The sequence below is a fragment of the Capricornis sumatraensis genome, chromosome 1, assembly GCF_032405125.1.
Source record: "Capricornis sumatraensis isolate serow.1 chromosome 1, serow.2, whole genome shotgun sequence".
Lineage (NCBI taxonomy): Eukaryota > Metazoa > Chordata > Mammalia > Artiodactyla > Bovidae > Capricornis > Capricornis sumatraensis.
This window is the reverse complement of record NC_091069.1, coordinates 58,666,028-58,684,849: the sequence shown is the minus strand read 5'-3', so window position 1 is coordinate 58,684,849 and position 18,822 is coordinate 58,666,028. Positions and strand designations below refer to the sequence as shown.

Here is an 18,822-nt window from a genome sequence, read left to right as displayed (position 1 = left end):
TGGAGCTTTATCTTAACCATCATGTCCATGATTCTCCATCGTGGCTGTGCTTTGGAATCATCTGGAGAGCTTTTTTTTTTTTTTTACACCTGGAACAAGTAAAATTTCTAGTTCTTAACTATGCTTCAATAAAGCTGGAAAAACATAAAGAGGATACCACATGCTGGAGGATATAGCCCCTTCTCATGAAGTATTGCTTATAAAGCTGTGGTTCACCTGAGCCTTTGACAGCATTATAAAACTTTTTATTAGGCTAGGAGGATATGTGTGGTATGGTAGGTGATGTAACCAGTAGAATCCAAGCTATGGTTCCATTTCCACACTTCTATGGCTATAAAATGCATCATTTGGACTAGTGATACCAGTGTGCACTCAGGTACCACTGGGACAAAATCTCTCTAAGTCCCTGGAGAGCTTTTTTAAATCCCAGTGTCTGAGTCCTACCCCAGACCAAAAAAATTAAATATCTAGGGGAGGGACCCTAGCATCTGTAGCTCGTATTTGCTCCCGGAGGGCCCTTATGCACAGTGACATTGGACAGTCATGACCTGCTAGAGGTGTACAGGATGGATTGGCAGAGAGAGGGCCCAGGAGACTGACTAGAAGGAGGCCACATTGGTCCTGGTGAGGAAGAAGATGGGCTCAATCCCAAGGGACTTGGAGGCAGGCTTTCCTGACTAACTCACGTGTAGACATAGCTTCAGTGATGCCCTACAAAGTCAGATGGTTTCTAGATTTTAGTGGTTCATAGCTCTCTTCTTTTTCCCTTGCTAATCTCACGGAAGAAACGTCACCCAATTCTTTCCATTTCTAATGAGTGGAAATTAGTTTTCTCTGAGATTCTCCCAGAGGCCCCTGGGGCAACTGGGTGGGTAGGGGGGAGTGATGGAGTGTGAGCTAACAAACAATCCATCCTGAAAACAATCATGAGCTCATAGGCAGTGTCCAGCCCTACATCTGGCCCTGCCCAGCTTGAGCACAGAAGAAGACAAATGAAGAAGAGGGGACAGAGGAATGGAATCAGGAGCTGAAGCTCTTACCTCAAACCTCTAGATTTTCTATATTGTACGGTAACACTTTGTTCGTGGGACTCTCCCTGAGACTTGACAGACTCCTGGGAGGCAGGCAGCATGTCCTGTGTTGGTCACCTCAATAAGGGCTCAAAAATGGGCAGTGAATGAGTGAGGACAGAAGAATGAAGACAACGGAAAAGCTGACAGAAATGAATCTCCCACACTGCCACACCCTGCTAAGTTGCTTCAGTTGTGTCCGACTCTGCAACCCCATAGACGGCAGCCCACCAGGCTCCCCCATCCCTGGGATTCTCCAGGCAAGAACACTGGAGTGGGTTGCCATTTCCTTCTCAATGCATGAAAGTGAAAAGTGAAAGTGAAGTCGCTCAGTCGTGTCCAAGTCTTTGTGACCCCATGGACTGCAGCCTACCAGGCTCCTCCATCCATGGGATTTTCCAGGCAAGAGTACTGGAGTGAGGTGCCATTGCCTTCTCCTAGTGGCATCCAAACCCAGCCACACAAGTTGTTTAAAGAGCTTGGAGGGAAAAAAAAAAATACTGTGACGATCCCTGTGTTCTGTTGCAGACTGGGTGAATCACATCTCAGAGGGTGAGACACAGGAATCTGTATTTTCAACAAACTGCCTGAGTGAATTCAATGCAAGTAAGTGCTCTGCAGGTCAGTGCTGGTGGTGGGTCTCAACTTTAGGTACTACATTGAAATCACGTGGGAGCTTTAAAAATCTTGATGTCTGGGTTCCACTCTAAGAGATTCTGGAATGACTGTCCTGAGCATCAGTATTTTTCAGTGATTCTAGTGTACAGCTTGGCTCTAGTGTAGAGCCAGGGTTGAATGCACAGTTAGAAGAGCCCGGAAACTGTAGGCAGGACACACATTCAGTTACCAGAAAGCAAGCCATCCACTGCCATTTCCATTCCTCCGTCCCTGATGCCAACCTAAAATATTATAGACCATCCCCCAAACCCCAGGGACATTTGTCAGGCTGCCTGTGCTTTCCTCAAACTCTAAAACAGGCTACATGGCTTAAGGGCAAGAAGAGTCATGGTCTCAATCATGGGACATCTTCCAGAAAAAAATCCTGCTTGGTAGCCTCCCCATCTTGACTGCCCCCCACCATTTCCCTCCTTTACTAGAGAACCCTTCTGCCCTCTTCCCCACCCCTATCCCCTATAAAAATGAATTTTTACCTCGTGGTACAAACCCTCGGAGCGAGCCTTGTCGATTTTTTCCAGTGTATCCTTGGAGAATTGTATCATCTCCTTCACCACCTCCTGAGAGGGCTGGGAAAGGAAAGGACACTGAGTTGGAGGCCCCTTCATGAGACAACCCACCGCATCTCTGAACAGCCAACATTTTTTTTAATTGGAGTATAATTGCTTTGCAATGTTGTGTTAGTTTCTGCTGTTCAACGAAGTGAATCAGCCATAACTGTACACATATCCCCCTTCCTCTGGGACCTCCCTTGCACCCACCCCCCCATCCCAGAGAACCGAAGTGAACTCCCTGTGCTCTAGAGGAGGCTTCCACTGGTTCTTTTTTTACGCATGGCAGAGTATGTATGTCAATCTCCCAATTTGTCCCACCCTCCCATTCCCCCCACCATGTCTACATTTTAGTTCTCTATGTCAGCGTCTCATTCCTGCCCTGCAAATAGGTTCAGTTGCTCTTGTTGACATTTACTGTAGCACGAGATTAATGCCTTCCTCCTTGTGAAAGCTTCGTTTCTGTAAATGCTGCTCAGGATCCCTATAGTTTTTCCAACTCCCTCATTATGCTTCTGATGCACATTGCATTTTCCATTGACCAAGTCCCAGAGCCTTGCTGCTGGGTCACATTCCCCAGCCCAGCTCGTGCCTGGGTTTATAGACTCCAATGAAGAATCTGACATTAATCCCTGTTGTGTTTTCCTTGGCATTTTAGATTCTTATTGTATTCTATCACTCAAAATGTTTGCCATTCTTCCTCTTGACTTCAAATCAACCACATATTCTATAGGTATGACCTTGAATTTTTGTTTTCACCCAAATACTGGCCAGCACAGGTCTGAGGACAGAGGCTGAGGGTTTGACAAAAAAAAAAAAAATCATACTCCAGTTTGCCACTGAAGCTCATTAAACAGGGCCCTGTGGCTATGGGCTGTCAACCCTTTCATGTGTCTCTGCATCCAGCTCATAGTTCCTAGGATGACCAAAATGATATCATGGAACGTCCTTGGTGATCTGGTGGTTAAGAATCCACCTTACAAAGCAGGGACACAGGTTTGATTCCTGGTCAGGGAAATAAGATCCCACATGCCCAGGAGCAACCAAATCTGCATGACGCAACTAGTGAGACACGAGTGCCACCACTACAGCCAGTGCACTGCAACAAAAGGCCCAGGGTGCCTCAGTGAAGACCTGACACCACAAAGTAAATGAATGCATGATTTTAAAAAAACAGCTATCATGAAGAACTTGCTAGCTGTGAAATCTAGACCAGTTAGGCTTCCTGTGTTTGCCTAAGCAGTCTAGCAATCTTGAAAAACAAAAATGAGGTTTTGATATTAGAGGTTTTAATATTCGAATATTTGATATTCGATGCAATTAAGAAGCCGGTTCCCATGAAAGCATAATTTTGAAGAAAAAGTGCCGGATTTCCCAAAGACCAAAGAAAGAGTTTGCCTGCAATGCTTACCAATATCAGAAGCTCTTTTCTGGGGAAAAAAAAAAATAGTTTTTTGCCTAGGTAAATCTGATATAATTTTTTGCAAAATAAAAATATCTTTATTATTTATTCTGACTGTAAAATTAATATATGCAAACTGTAAAAAAATAAATAAAACATATGAAAAAATATGGAGAAAAAAAAGTGGAAATCTCCAAACTCACCCAAAGATGGACATAGTATGTTGAGGAGTATTTTCTAATACATATACACAGGAATAATATTTTAAATATTTAACAACTAGTATAAGGAAAGCACTGACAGATCAAAGGCACAGACACATCAATAGTATGTGTATGTGACCATATCAGCTTACACTGGCTGAACTTCGGTCCTGCATGTTCACACATGCATGAGTGTGTCTACGTTAATAGCATCATATTCTTCTCACTGGTATAGTAACATATTTCTCTCTATTGCCTGGTTTTTTTTTTTCACTCATTATGGTCAAAGCTATGGTTTTTCCAGTAATCATGTATGGATGTTAGAGTTGGACCATAAAGAAGGCTGAATGCCGAAGAATTGATGCTTTTGAACTATGGTGCTGAAGCAGACTCTTGAGAGTCCGTTGGAGTGCAAGGAGATTAAACCAGTCAATCCTAAAGGAAATCAGTCCTGAATATTCATTGGTAGGACTGATGCCGAAGCTGAAGCTCCAGTACTTTGGCCATCTGATGCAGAGAGTCGACTCATTGGAAAAGACCCTGGTGCTGGGAAATATTGAAGCAAAAGGAGAAGCGGGTGGCAGAGGATGAGATGGTTAGATAGCATTATTGACTCCATGGGCAGGAATCTGAGCAAACTCAGGGAGACAGTGAAGGACAGGGAGTCCTGGAAAGCTGCAGTCCATGGGTTTGCACAGAGTTGGACACGACTTAGTGACTGAACACTAGATATTTCCCCATATAAATATGAAAGCAAAGCTACCAAGCATTTTAAAGAACTTTACAGATATTATCCTGCTGCCCACATGAAGAGCTCATTCATTCTGTGTTCTAAGCATAACAGTCTGGAGGGAAAGGAGCATGAGACCAATTTTCTAAGTAAATGGTCTATCCCAGGCGAAAAAAAAGCCCGTAACTGCTTTCTAAAATAAAACCAAAAACCGATATTGCCTTTTTAATAACTAGAATTTTCTACTGTATGAAGCTAGACTAATTTATTTAATCAGATCTCCAAGTATCCAATTTTTTTTTTTTTTACCATAAGGAATTGGGGTCAACAACTCTGTTTAGATTTTCTGCTTAAATTGTTTTGTGGAGTCACCTTCCCTAAACTATCAAAAACTAAGAGAATGGGCATCTGTTCCCTTAAAAACAGCCCTCCTCCATAAATGGAGATCAGGGTCTTCTCTCAGGCGCCCAGCTGCCTTGAGCCAGCTCTGCTGTGTTCACCTTGCAGTAAGAGAGCTGCCAACCAAGAAAAGCTTGCTTCAACATCAGGATCACTTAAAGAAGTGGGATTATGTTTCTTTTTCTCCCCTCCCCTCTACTTATTTTGACTCCTGCAGAATTCTTCATTATCCCTACAATTCTAACTTACCTTCATTTCCATATCCTTCTGTACCTGAAAAGTGAAAATGTCAGTCCCTTAGTCATGACTGACTCTTTGTGACTCCATAGACCGTAGTAGTTTTCCAGGCTCCTCTGTCCATGGAATTCTCCAGGCAAGAATATTGGAGTGGGTTGCCATTCCTTTCTCCAAGGGATCTTCCCAACCCAGGGATAGAACTCAGGCCTGCTGCATTGCAGAAAGATTTTTTATTGTCTGAGTTACCAGGGAAGCCTGGGCTTCCCCACAATTCTGTGTTTGTTTCTGTACTTGCCTCACAGTGCCTTCCACTGGGTATCACTCCTGGGTTAACCTTAAGCTTGACCTTTGATTTGGCAGAGATTTCTGGCTGCCTTCCTGCTTGATGACCCAAATGTTGACTTCCCACCTGAGTGCTACTCGGCCCCATTAGTTAACTGGTCATGTCTTGGTCCCAGACCACATCATTTCAGTGTGTGTCTGCTTCCTTACGGAGAAGGCAATGGCAACCCACTCCAGTGCTCTTGCCTGGAAAATCCCATGGACGGAGGAGCCTGGTAGGCTGCAGTCCATGGGGTCGCTAAGAGTCGGACACGACTGAGCGACTTCACTTTCACTTTTCACTTTTCTGCATTGGAGAAGAAAATGGCAACCCACTCCAATGTTCTTGCCTGGAGAATCCCAGGGACGGGGGAGCCTGGTGGGCTGCCATCTATGGGGTTGCACAGAGAAGCAACTTAGCAGCAGCAGCTGCTTCCCTAAGCCCATTTGAATCAACATTAGTGAGAGGAGTCCAGGTCTTGCCTAGTGTGCAGAGTCCCGTAAGTAGGATCCAGAGGTGTATCGTATCATCCATCCATCAAACCTACATCTTCAGTTTCACCCATCATTTGTTGCCCAAGTGTTGGCTCATAAAATCCCATCTAGTTGATGACTACTAGTCTCCAAGTTACTATAAGTTCCATCATATTCAAAATTCTTAGTGAATCTTCTCAAGTAATCAATAACTTGCAGGATAGGCTCAGAGAATACCAAGCTGTTAGATGTTAAGAAAAATGGTACTGATGAACCTATCTGCAGGGCAGGAATAGAGACGCAGACATAGAGAACAGACCTTGGACACAGAGGGGGCAAGACAGGGTGGCACAAATGGAGAGAGTAGCAATGAAATATATATATTACCATATGGAAAATAGATAGCTAATGGGAAGTTGCTGTATAGTACAGGGAGGTCAACACGGTGCTCTGTGACAACCTAGAGGGGTGGGATGGGGAGATGGGGGGAGATTCAAGAGGGAGGGACATCTGCATACTTATGGCTGATTCACATTGTTGTATGGCAGAAGCCATCATAATGTCGTAAAGCAATTATCCTCCAATTAAAAACAAATTAAAAATAAAGTACATCTCATAGAAAGCATTTTTTTTTTTATCTTCTTCAATTTGATGCTGTAAGAAAAAGTGCTATTTTAAGCTCTTGAAGGGAGTTAAATTTTTTCAAGGAGGCAACTGCCAAGGTTCTCAAAACAACCTGGCTGAACGGTTGTTAACTGACCCATGCAACATGTGATAAAGCTATTCCGAGAAGGGAAATGGGCTGTTCCACTTGGCTCTCTTTTCAGAGTAAAGGCAGGAAAACTTGATCTGCAGATAGGATTTAAGGAACCCCACGGAGAGAGGTTCCACTCTCCTGGAGCACCAAGATTAATAGAAAATAGGGAGGAAGAGAAAGGAGTCAGAGAAGAAGAGGGAGGAGCTAGTGGTGAAGGGGGTCGGGGGGTTGGGCACCAGAGCAGGAACCAAAAGGAGAGGAGGGGAGGGAAAGAGGGTCGCTAGGAGTTGGACACAACTGAGCAACTTCATTTTCACTTTTCACTTTCATGCATTGGAGAAGGAAATGGCAACCCACTCTAGTGTTCTTGCCTGGAGAATCCCAGGGACGGGGGAGCCTGGTGGGCTGCGATCTATAGGGTTGCACAGAGTCGGACACGACTGAGGTGACTTAGCAACAGCAGCAGCCATTCCCTTCTCCAGTCTGCTATAATAGCCTTTTATTATGTCTTCAAATGCACTTGCTTTTAAAAAATTATACTCAAAAATTTTTTTCTGCTCACTTGTTTTGGTTGAGTCATTGTTATTCCTTTATTTTAATAGAGAAACCAAATTCATGTCTGACTCTTTGCAACCCCATGGACTGTAGCCCACCAGGCTCCTCTGTCCATGGAATTCACCAGGCAAGAATACTGGAGTGGGTTGCCATTCCCTTCTCCAGGGATCTTTCCAACCCAGGGATCGAACCCAAGTCTCCTGCATTACAGGTGGATTCTTTACTGTCTGAGCCACCATGAAAACCCAAGTTATTTCTTTATTTTTGACAGAAAAACAATAAAAAGCTTTTGCCTTGAATCCAGGTCGGTTCAAGCAGAAATCATTGATGTTTTGTATCAAGAGAGATGTCAGCTCTTCAATTCAGATTGGAAGATGTGGGCATATGGTCACCATCTGGTAGCAGCTTATCTAAAGTGAAGGGGCAGGAACTAACAGCCACACATCACCTACTTAACTATTGGTATTGCTAGGTAAATATCAAAAATGTGAAAGCCTGTATGGGAGGGAAGTTTGGAGGAGAATGGATACATACATGTATACGTATAGCTGGGTTGCTCTGCTGTGCACCTGAAACTAACACAACATTGCTAATTGGTTATACTCCCATAAAAAATAGAAAGATTAAATGGAAAAAAGAAAAAACAACGTATCTGATTTCAGAATCTTAAAATGTAACTATAGATTTTTGGGTGTGTATAAGGATATTCTCCTAAAAATGTATAAAATATACAAAAATATTAAAATCTACATGTACAGTGTATTATATGAGCATGCTGCTGCTGCTAAGTTGCTTCAGTCGTGTCCGACTCTGTGCGACCCCAGAGACAGCAGCCCACTAGGCTCCCCCGTCAAGAACACTGGAGTGGGTTGCCATTTCCTTCTCCAATGCATGAAAGTGAAAGTGAAGTCGCTCAGTCGTGTCCGACCCTCAGCGACCCCATGGACTGCAGCCTTCCAGGCTCCTCTGTCCATGGGATTTTCCAGGCAAGAGTACTGGAGTGGGGTGCCATTGCCTTCTCCGTTATATGAGCATAGATGCGTCCTTTCAGGATAAGTAAATGGGAAGTAAATTAATTAGTACTAATGAACTCAAAGAGGCTTCCCAGGTGACACTAGTGGTAAAGAATCGGCCTGCCAATACAGAAGACATAAAGAGACACAGGTTTGATCCTTGGGTCGTGGAGACTCCCTAAAGGAGGGCATGGCAACCTACTCCAGTATTCTTGCCTGGGAAATCCCATGGACAGTGGAGCCTGGCAGGCTACAGTTCACAGGGTCACAAAGAGTCAGACACAACTGAAGCAACTTAGCACGCATGCAAGAACGCAAAATAAATTAGATAAGAAACAAATATTCCATGACATAATAAGTAATTTAGTTTCTTATCTAATTTATTTTGAGTTCATTTGTACTAATTAATTTATAATTAAACTAATACCTTAACTTGGTTTCTATAAAAAGAAACTTCAAAAGATTCAAAGAAATAACTACAGTTATTTCATTTAATTTCAGAAGGGAGAAAAGAAGATCTTGCGTCTTAAAAATTAGGTAGTGGTTAGAAGTAAGTTATGAAAAAATTACTCAGGCCCAGGCGGCAGGTGGGAAGGCTGGCGGGCTTGCAGAGAAGATACACATTAACCTGCAGGTTCTAGAAGGTCAGGGTAAGGGTGGACACAGTAGCTTATTCCTTTCTGTACCTCCTGTGGTACTGAGCTCAGTGCCCCGTACATACAAGCCAAAACATATTACCTGGAATATAGAACCTTTGATTCTATGAAAATGGGGTTGTTCCTATAAAGAACACATTCCTGGGATTTCCCTGGTGGTGCAGTGGATAAGAGTTTGCCTGCCAATGTAGGGGACATGGGTTCCATCCCTGGTCTTGGAAGATTCCACATGCCACTGAGCAACTAAGCCTGTGCGCCACAACTACTGAGTCTGCGTGCTGCAGCTACTGACACCCGAGTGCCCTAGAGCCAGTGCACCGCAACGAAGAGCAGCCCCCACTCACCGCAACTCAACGAGAGAAAGCCCACATGCAGCAATGAAGACCAGCATAATCAAAAATAAATTAATAAATAAACAATTTTTTTAAAAGAACACATTCCTGAGTGTTTTGTATCCTGCCCTGTGTCGGGACTGACTTCTGCTTGCACACTCATGTGGGTACGTGTGTCTGTGTGAGTGCATGCGTCACCTCTAATTTTAAGAATTAAATAAATTTAATTTTAATTTGCATACAGTGTTACATTCCCTTCCCAAATTCAATCCATATGTTTCAGTTCGAACCCCTAGTACCTCAAAACGTGACCTTTTTTAGAAATAGGGTCAGTGCAGGTGTAATTAACTAAGATGGGGTCGTATTTAATTAAGGGTGGCCCCTTCATCCAGTGGTACTGGTGTTCTCATAAACAGAATGCCAGGTAAAGAGAAAGATACATGCATGAGGGGAAGACCATGGAAAGAGGCCCAGGGCCATCTACTATCTAAGGAAAGAGGCCTAGAGCAGATACTCCTTTCATAGCCCTCAATAGGAACCAGTCCAACCAAGACCTCAATTTCAAATTTTAGTCTCCAGAACTGGGAAACAATACATTTCTATTGTAAGTCACCCCGTATGGGGTCCTGGGTGTTATGGCAGCCCTAGGAAACAAACTCATATGTCAATGTTTGGCCCCTTAACTCTTTTCCCTTAAGAAAGAGAGCTCAGACTTCCCTGGTGGCACAGTGGATAAGAATCCACCTGCCAATGCAGGGGACACGGGTTTGATCCCTGGTCCGAGAAGATTCCACATGCCACACAGCAGCAAAAGCCCATGTGCCACAACTACTAAGCCTGCACTCTAGAGTGCACAAGCCACAACTACCGAGCCTGTGTGCCACAAGTACAGAAGCATCTAGAGCATGTGCTCTGAAATGAGTGAAGCCACCACGACGAGAAGCCTGAGCACTGCAACGAAGGGTTGCCCTGCTTACCACAGCTAGAGAATGCCTGTGCGCTGCAAGGAAGACCCAGCCCAACCAAATATAAATACATAAATGCCTCTAAAAAAAAGAGATGGAGCTCAGCTAATCACAGCAGCTAAGATGCAGAAACAACCTAAATATCCTTCAACAAACGAATGAATAAAGACGATGTGGTGCCTATATACAATGAAATATTACTCAGAGATTTTAAAAGCCGTGTGCAGCTCCATGGATGGACCTAGAGATTATCATACTAAAGTGAAGTAGGCCAGAAAGAGAAAGACAAACACTATATGGTACCTCTTACATGTGGAATCTAAAATATGAGATGAATGAACTTGTCTACAAAATAGAAACAGACTCACAGACACAGAGAAGAGAGTTATGGTTGCCAAGGGGGCTGGGAGGGAAGGATTGGGAGTTTGAGGCTGGCAGATGCAAACTATTGTTTATAGAATGAATAAACAACAAAGTCCTCCTACGTAGCACAGGAAACCATATTCAGTATCCCATGATAAACCATAATGGAAAAAACATGAAAAAGAATTATGTGTGTGTGTGTATAGTCTTCCCAGGTGGCACTAGCGGTAAAGAACCTGCCTGCCAGTCCAGGAGACATAAGAGACACAGGGTCTATCCCTGGATCGGGAAGATCCCCTAGAGGAGGGCATGGCAACCCACTCCAGTACTATTGCCTGGAAAGTGCTATGGACAGAGAAGTTTGGCAGGCAGCAGTCCAGAGGGTCACACAGAGTTGGACACGATTGAAGCGACTTAGCATACACACACATGTATAACTGAATCATTTTGCTGTATACCAGAGACTAACACAACACTGTAAATCAATTATACTTCAAATAAAAAATAATAAATAAAAAAAGAAATAGAGCTCCTTTCATATTTGTACATAAAGATATACCTCATGAGTTTTAGTGACTTTGAGGTATTGCCTTAACTTAAATATTTCCCTATTGGTGGTTATTTAGGTATTATTCAATATTTTGTTGTTCCCAACAATGCCACAGTGTCCTATCTCTTTATACATATACCCATGCATGTATGCAAGTATATCTACAGGTAATTCTTAGAACAGCTTGGTTAAAGGGTAAAAAAATATTACCTATTAAAAATGAAAATAAGTTAGTGGCAAAAAAAAAAATTGTCTAGAATAGCCTGGGGATGAGAGAAATGAGTGGGGGAGAGTAGCACTGATGCCATAAGTAATTGAGTGGGTCCCACCCTCTGAACCTAGAAGTCAGTTTTGTTTGTAGCCTTTGCTCTAACCAGAGACAAGTGTCTGCCAATACACAGGGTGCAGCGTATGTGTGCGTGCAGTCACTTCAGTCGTGTCCGGCTCTTTGCGACCCTATGGACTATGGTCCCCCAGGCTCCTCTGTCCAGCGGGTCCTCCAGGCAAGAATACTGGAGTGGGCTGCCATGCTCTCCTCCAACCCAGGGATCAAACCCAAGTCCCTTATGTCTCCTGCTTTGGCAGGTGCATTCGTTACACTAGTGCAACCTGGGAAGCCCAATAGGATACAGAAGTTAAGTTAATTCACAAGTATACTTGTGTCTTCAAATGCACTGATGGACTGTGCATTATACAGAAATACTGAGTTAGTTTCTCCAAGGAGTCTGGCACCCAGTTAAAAACCTATATGTGCTTTTTCAAATCTGACTATAAGCTATACCTGGCAGGCCACACAGGTAGGAGGGAAAGCTGCCCTCCCCACGAAAGACTTGGTGCAAGGCCAGTGCACCGCAGTCTCTGAAGGGAGGTGCAGCCAAGGGCTCAGGCCCATCCTGGCAGGTCACAGTCTTCACATAGGGGCATTTCTGACTCAGGTGCCTTCATTCTTAAGTCTCTCTCTCTCTCTTTTTAATTGAAGTACAGTTGATTAACTGAGGTCTTGAGGTCTTCTTCAGGAGCCTCTACTGAGGCCTGCTTATTGTAAAAGTGGAGTTGGGGGAGATTTTCTTTTCTTTTTTAGTATTTTCTTGGCTGCACAACATAGCATGTAGGATCTTAGCTCCCAGACTGAGGATGGAACCCATACCCTATGCATTGGAAGCATGGAGTCTTAACCACAGGACCACCAGGGAAGTCTTTGGGGGATTTTAAGACATGCTTCCTCATTCTGACTCCATATCCAGGACTTTTCCACTCCTAACTCTTCCCCCACCTCCCACCCCCTCACTCACATGCCTCAGGGTCCATAAAACTGCGAAGCCTTCAGTTCTGGGTCCCTCAGCAGTGAGCCAACCCTCACATCTGTGCTGATCGACCTGACCCTCCACCTGCGTGCCTTCCCATGGTGGGGGGGGAATGGACTGGGGGAATCGGCGCCCACTCTAGTCTCAGCCTCATGCTTCAACATTATAGGAAGCTATAAAAGGCTTGCTGCTTTAATTGGCTCTTCTGACACCTAGCAGCCTAGCTCTTCCAATTCAGCAAGCCCCTGACCTCCTCATTGATAAGACTTTCCATGCTCAGTGGTCTCACCATTGATGAGGAAAGAGCTACTCAGGAGGTAAACGTTTCAGCCAATCTCAATATCACCTAGTCTGCACATTGCCCATTTCCATAAGACTAGGAACATATTTGTGATAATCTGACAATAAATCTCTTTGCCCATCTGGTCTCTCTATGAGAAACTCTCTGCATCACTTAATGTGCAAGGGGCCAAGAAGGACTTAAATTTACTGTTTCTACTCTCTATGCCATTTCCTTTACGTAGATCATCCTGTTTAATCCTCATAACAGCCCCTCACAGTGGATGTCATATTCCTATTTTACAACTGAGAAAACAGAGTTACTTCCCCAGACTCAAAAACTTGGCAAGCAGTGGCACCAAGACACCAGCTAGGACCCATCTGTGATGCTCTGTCCACCAATCAGCAAGGCAAGGGCACCTTAGTTAGCTGGGGAATCCACCCTTGTCCGGCTCTTGAGGAAGATGCTCAAAAGCACCCCAGGAGTGGGGCTGCATGTACCTTCGGGTCGTCTTTCACCCCCAGGAAGAGGTCGTCCTTCAGCCCCTTCTGGCAATGCTCACATGTGCAGTCAAAGTAGTACTGTCTCTTCAGCTGCTTCTTGCGTTCCTCACTGATGTTAAGGAAGTCGATATAGGACACCGTCAGTTCCTCTCCTTCTGAGATTTTGCCCAGGGCTCGGAGCTCAATTCTGGACCAAGGTAAAGGAGAAGAGTCAATCAAATCCAGGGTGGGATATATGCTCTTCAAGGTTTCAAGGAGTTGAACCTCAAAGACAACTTCCACTAACAGTCTGAGAAAACATTCCTCCAAAAGGGGAAATTGTGACATAAAGGACAGTTTTCTGAATAGGTCTGTTCTGCTTGTCATAACAAACAAATCTGCTCCATTCAGTCTGTTGCTCTGAAATCAGCTCAAATAGACTCCCAGTAGAGAGCTGGGCTTGGTCATAAAAGGATATGAAGCTTCCATGTCTGCAATTATCCCTGTACATTTAGCCACTGATTGTAACAAAGGAAGGGAGAAATAATAAAGTACAAACTTCAAACAAGGGAAGACTTAATAGTCATGTCTGGTTAGCCAGGGATTGCTTCTCTCAGAAACACACATATTCAGTTACCCACAATCTTAGCCCATTTTGTGTCTAATTATAAGCCCTGGCCTATCTAAACTTTTGGTCCAATGGTTCAGGCCAACATTAAATGGGGAGAGTTATGCTTGGAGATCTCTGAAGGCAACTAAAGGCTGGCTCTTTCGTAGCCCACTGTGTTTTTCACTTTTTTTTTTTACTTGGGGACATGGATTTGGGGTTGAAGGTGGATTAGAGAAAGCAGATGACATTTCCACCACCTTCCAGCCTAGACCTGACCCTCCAGTTACCTACAGCACTACACACCTCACCAGGTAATAGAGACAGAATGTGCTGAAGACAAAAGGCCGCTGCACAACTGACACCCAGCTAAGCCAAACCAGCAGAGACCAGCCCGTGGGCCTCTCAGCCATGCATCTTCTACCCACAAGGCCAGAAGCTATAGAAAGAGTAGTGAGCCCAGCAAACTGCTTCTGTATCTAAGCTGTGCTCCTGCCGCTCCCCAAGATCCTGGCACCTTCCTTCCCAGAGAGAACCCATCACCTAGAGAGTGAGTGGCAGAAAGCGGAGGGCTAGGAAAGCAGCTGCAGAGAGGTCCACGGCCACTCCCTTCACCTCCCAAAGAGGCTGAGTCAGATGCCGTGTGAAAGGCAGGAGATGGTCTCAGTCAGAGGCAACCCCTTTCACATGTTCTGAGGTGACAGCCCAGCAAGGAACAGCTGAATCACAGTGATGCGTGTGTCCAGGTATCTGAGGTGACCACTTCTCTCACAGTGGGGTACACTGCCATGCCCAATGAATGCGACCATACACACACACACACACACACACACACACAACTTATATGGAGACCGGCAAAACTGTCATCTTTAGTCCCTTGTTCCCTTTCGTCTCCACCCTAATTTTTGACTGTTATTGAAGAAGTGAAAAGCAAAAGGAGAGAAGGGCAAGATGACCTACTCACACAGCTCTGCTTAGAATCCTAATATATCCCAGCTACAGGGCATTGACCTCCTCATTTCACGGATGAGGATGCTGATACCCAGAGAGGTGAAATAACTTCCCTGAAGGTCCCACAGCACTTTGGCAATGGGGCCAAGATTTTGAACTCAAGAGCTTTATTATATCATACTGGCCATTAATTCATAGTTGGCCCAGAAGCTATAAAGAGAATACATGAATAAATACTTATCAAAAACATCACAATTACAGATACCATGTTTAGAACTAGTCTGAGTGAGAAATTGGAGGTCATGAACAAACACACAGTCCTTTAGTAGGTCAGTAATATCAACAGTCCTCATTTCATGGTAAACAGGGTTTAGAGGAATCATGTGTATTTTTCTAAGAAGACGTGGACCGGAAGGGACTGGCATACTTTGGAGTTGGAGGAGAGAAAGAAATGAGGAGTAAAAGAGAAGGAGGGAGCAAAAGCAAGCACAGCACAGAAGGTAGTGGTGGGTGAGGAACAAGATGATTAACACAGACGCACTAAACATACAGCATTCAGCAAAGATGAGATTTGGGGGAGCAGACAGGCATTACAGATAGCAACCAAGGGGTCTCAGGAAGGGGCAGTCCCAGCAAATCAGGCAAGTAGGGAGATGGGTCAGAGGAACAGGGAGGTTTTCAAAGACTGACCCACCTCATCTGGGTATGAAACATGGATTTCACTGCCTCATGACTGAAAAACAAAACAGACACCCAAGTGGAAATCATTACCATCGGCTCGTCCCATACAGCTAGCAATAGTGCACAGCATTCCAGGTTATGCCGTCAAAGCTTTGGCCAGCACAACCACTTCTCTCCCAACCCCTTCCAGTTGAGCTCCCTTGCCAAGATATAGCCTGGTATAGTGGAAAGTACATTTGATATGGAATGAGAGGTTCTGGGTTCAAAAGGACTCAGCCTTGGACAAGTTACTTCCCTTCCCTGGGCCTTGGTATTTTCATCTGTAAGCTGGCAACGAGACTGTCATAAGACAATGAATTCAAAAGTAGAGGGCTACCATGTTTTTCCACAGCAGGGCAAAAAAAAAAAAAAAAAGCATATGAACCATTCATGAAAGATGCTCCTGGTTGCCCAGTCAAGTTTGAATGCCAAATCATGGGCAAATTGGGCTTGGAGTAGCCCTTCAGAGCCTTAGGGTCTTCTGAGTGGTTCACCAATAGGGCTTCAACTTCAAGTCACCAGCTGCATTGCCACCAAGAAGCAGAATCAAACAATCCTTGGATGGTTTACTACGGCTAATTTCTCTTTAAATTGAAAATTGAGGGCAAGAGGAGAAGGGGGCGACAGAGAATGAGATGGTTGGATGGCATCATTGACTCAATGGACATGAGTTTGAGCAAACTCCAGGAGATAGCAAAGGACAGGGAAACCTAGCGTGCTGCAGTCCATGGTGTCACAAAGAGTTGGACATGACTAAGCAACTGAACAACATCAATTTCTCTTTAATGAAATAAATATTCCTGCAGGCATTCTTCCATAAATAAGTAAGGTAGAGTGCTAAAAAACCATATGGGAAGCTACATATTATTATCCCTCTAAACAAGCATCTTGGGCATAAGGGTGGCCTCTTTTGATGTCTGTCTTGGGAAGAGTTTGAATGTGTCTGGAGACCAGTCACACAGGTAGTATGCAGAAATTGCTGAGATTAGAATTGGACTCTTAACACCACAACCAGTACTCTTTCCACTATGGCAGGCACCTAGACTGTTACTGCAAAGTCACCTTCTCTCATACAACAGCCAAGAAGCTCGGGTACCACGTGCCTGCTCAAAATTAGTGGATGCTTCAAAGCCAGAGCGGACACCGGTGATGATCTGAAGAAGGGGCCCCCCAGGTTTCTGTGGTTGTGACAAGAAGGGCATTGGGTCACCACCACTTGTGGGAGGGGTACCCAGAAAGAGCAGTCCCACTTGTGAATTTGATCCTCTCTACCTACCAGGGTAACTCCAGACACCAGTCCTTCTGGGGAGGATTCCGTGAAGTCCAGGCCAGGGACCCCAAGAGGTTTAGGAAGGGAAACACAAATATACTGGGAAAGATTGTCACCTAGGTCCAAAATAAACTTTCCTGTCTTGAGTGACTTTCTCAAGTGTTCAAAAGCCTAATGTCATGCATGCCCTTGCTTTCAGAATTAGGAAGGAAAAGGGAAATCAGAATCCAGGCTCCACTGGAGCATAAGCTCGTTTCTTGGCTGAGAACCAGAAACAATTATCTTTGGGGGGAAACCTGCTCATTGTTGATGGCTTATAGCCAACTTGCATCATCATAAGAGCTCGTCTCTAACAGTAAAAGAAACATTTCTTAGGCCTTATATCCCCGGTAGCTCAGACAGGAAAGGATCTGCCTACAATGCAGGAGACCCGGGTTCCATCCCTGGGTCAGGAAGATCCCCTGGAGAAAAGAATGGCTACCCACTCCAATATTCTTGCCTGGAGAATCTCATGGATAGAGAAGCCTGGTGAGCTACAGCCCATGAGGTCACAGAGAGTCAGACACCAACTGAGTGACTAACACTTTTCTTCACAACCCCAAAGCTCCCCCAGTCTGAACTATGGACAACCTGGGTTCATCATGTTTTCTGACACTTCTCCATTTGCACCCCACCCCAAGTTCTATTCTCTGCCTTTCAGTCCCCTGATCTGTGCCTTCCAGGGGGCGAGGCTGACCTCTGAAGTTTTCATCATCAGATTCTTTGGTCGTCTGGCTTCTGGTTTAGCCAATGGAAGATCAGAAGGTGGGAGGAGAGAGAAATTGGGGTATTTAGTCTCTTGGCTCCCTCTCTGCCTGACTGTGGTTCCAGCTGTGACTGGTTTCTCTACAGGCACAGCTGAGCTGTTGGGCTGGGGGACAAAGGGCCCCCTCCCATGGTTACAGCTCTCATCAGCCACAGGAACAGCACTTCCTCCATCACCCCTCTAGCTCTAGAGAAGGTCATGATTTCATGTTGCTGCCCAGACCCTGGACACCTCACCATTCTTTTGTCAGTTTCTTCAGCTTTACCCACACTTCTATCAATTGCCCTTTTATTAACTTCCCTTAGGGTAACCCTTGAGCGTGCCTTCTGATTTCTGCTGGTAACTTGACTAACACATGCTCCTGACAGGTGCCTTCTCAGCCAATGATGCTTTGCAATGACCCCTAGATAGAAAATCTCAGGCATCAAGTTCGAAATTACATAGTAGTTAGAGGTTTATTTAACATATCTCAGCAAGCTCAAGAAACATACAAAGACTCAGAAATCACTTTGCTACCTTCCTCATTACATTTGTCTTCTCTACACTTCTTCTGGAATAAAATTTTTAATTTTCTATCCAGATGAAATCCATGCTAGTTCAGGTCCAACAGTTTACTTTTGGTTTAAGTCAAATGTAGAGATGATACCCTACTGTCTCCCCATCCCCAGCACACCAACCCAAGTTAAAGACATACTCACTTGCCATTGTTAAATATGACAGTGCAGTTGGGCCAACAGTCATGGTTCACCAGGGCCAGGTTGGGGAAGACGCCCACGCCCACAGCCTGCAGGCCTCGCTGGTCACTGAGTGTGAAACCATTGCAATTAATCTGCCCAGAAGAAAAGATGAGAGTCAGCTAACAGACCAGACTTGGTGCAGAACACTAACCAGCTGTTGAAAGTTTTTTTAAAAATAGAAAACCTGGTCTCATTCTGGAAATGCTTAGAGAGTTTGGAAACAAAACAGTTAGTCTCCTGATCTCTATGTGATTCCAAATGACCCTCAAGATTAGTACCATGCGAGAGTCTCAATTTACACCATTACCTTGAAAGTCTGGGGTAGCTGTATTCTTAAAAAGTCCAAGACGGGAATTCTCTTGTGGCCCAGTGATTAAGACTCATTGCTTTCACTGCCATGGGCAGGGGTTCAG

The 18,822-nt window shown here is 44.6% G+C and overlaps 1 protein-coding gene across 1 annotated transcript in view; it reads right to left on the bottom strand.

Annotated features, from left to right (window-relative positions):
* The window catches only part of SMYD1 (SET and MYND domain containing 1), a 42,267-nt gene that overhangs the window by 4,663 nt on the left and 18,782 nt on the right, over window positions 1–18,822 (bottom strand). Inside the window, exons 4-6 of the mRNA XM_068979580.1 lie at window positions 18,371–18,501; window positions 13,338–13,527; window positions 2,222–2,314 (exon numbers count right to left, since the gene is read on the bottom strand). Coding sequence (XP_068835681.1) covers window positions 2,222–2,314; window positions 13,338–13,527; window positions 18,371–18,501 — 414 coding nt within the window. The remainder of the gene's footprint in view (window positions 1–2,221; window positions 2,315–13,337; window positions 13,528–18,370; window positions 18,502–18,822) is intronic.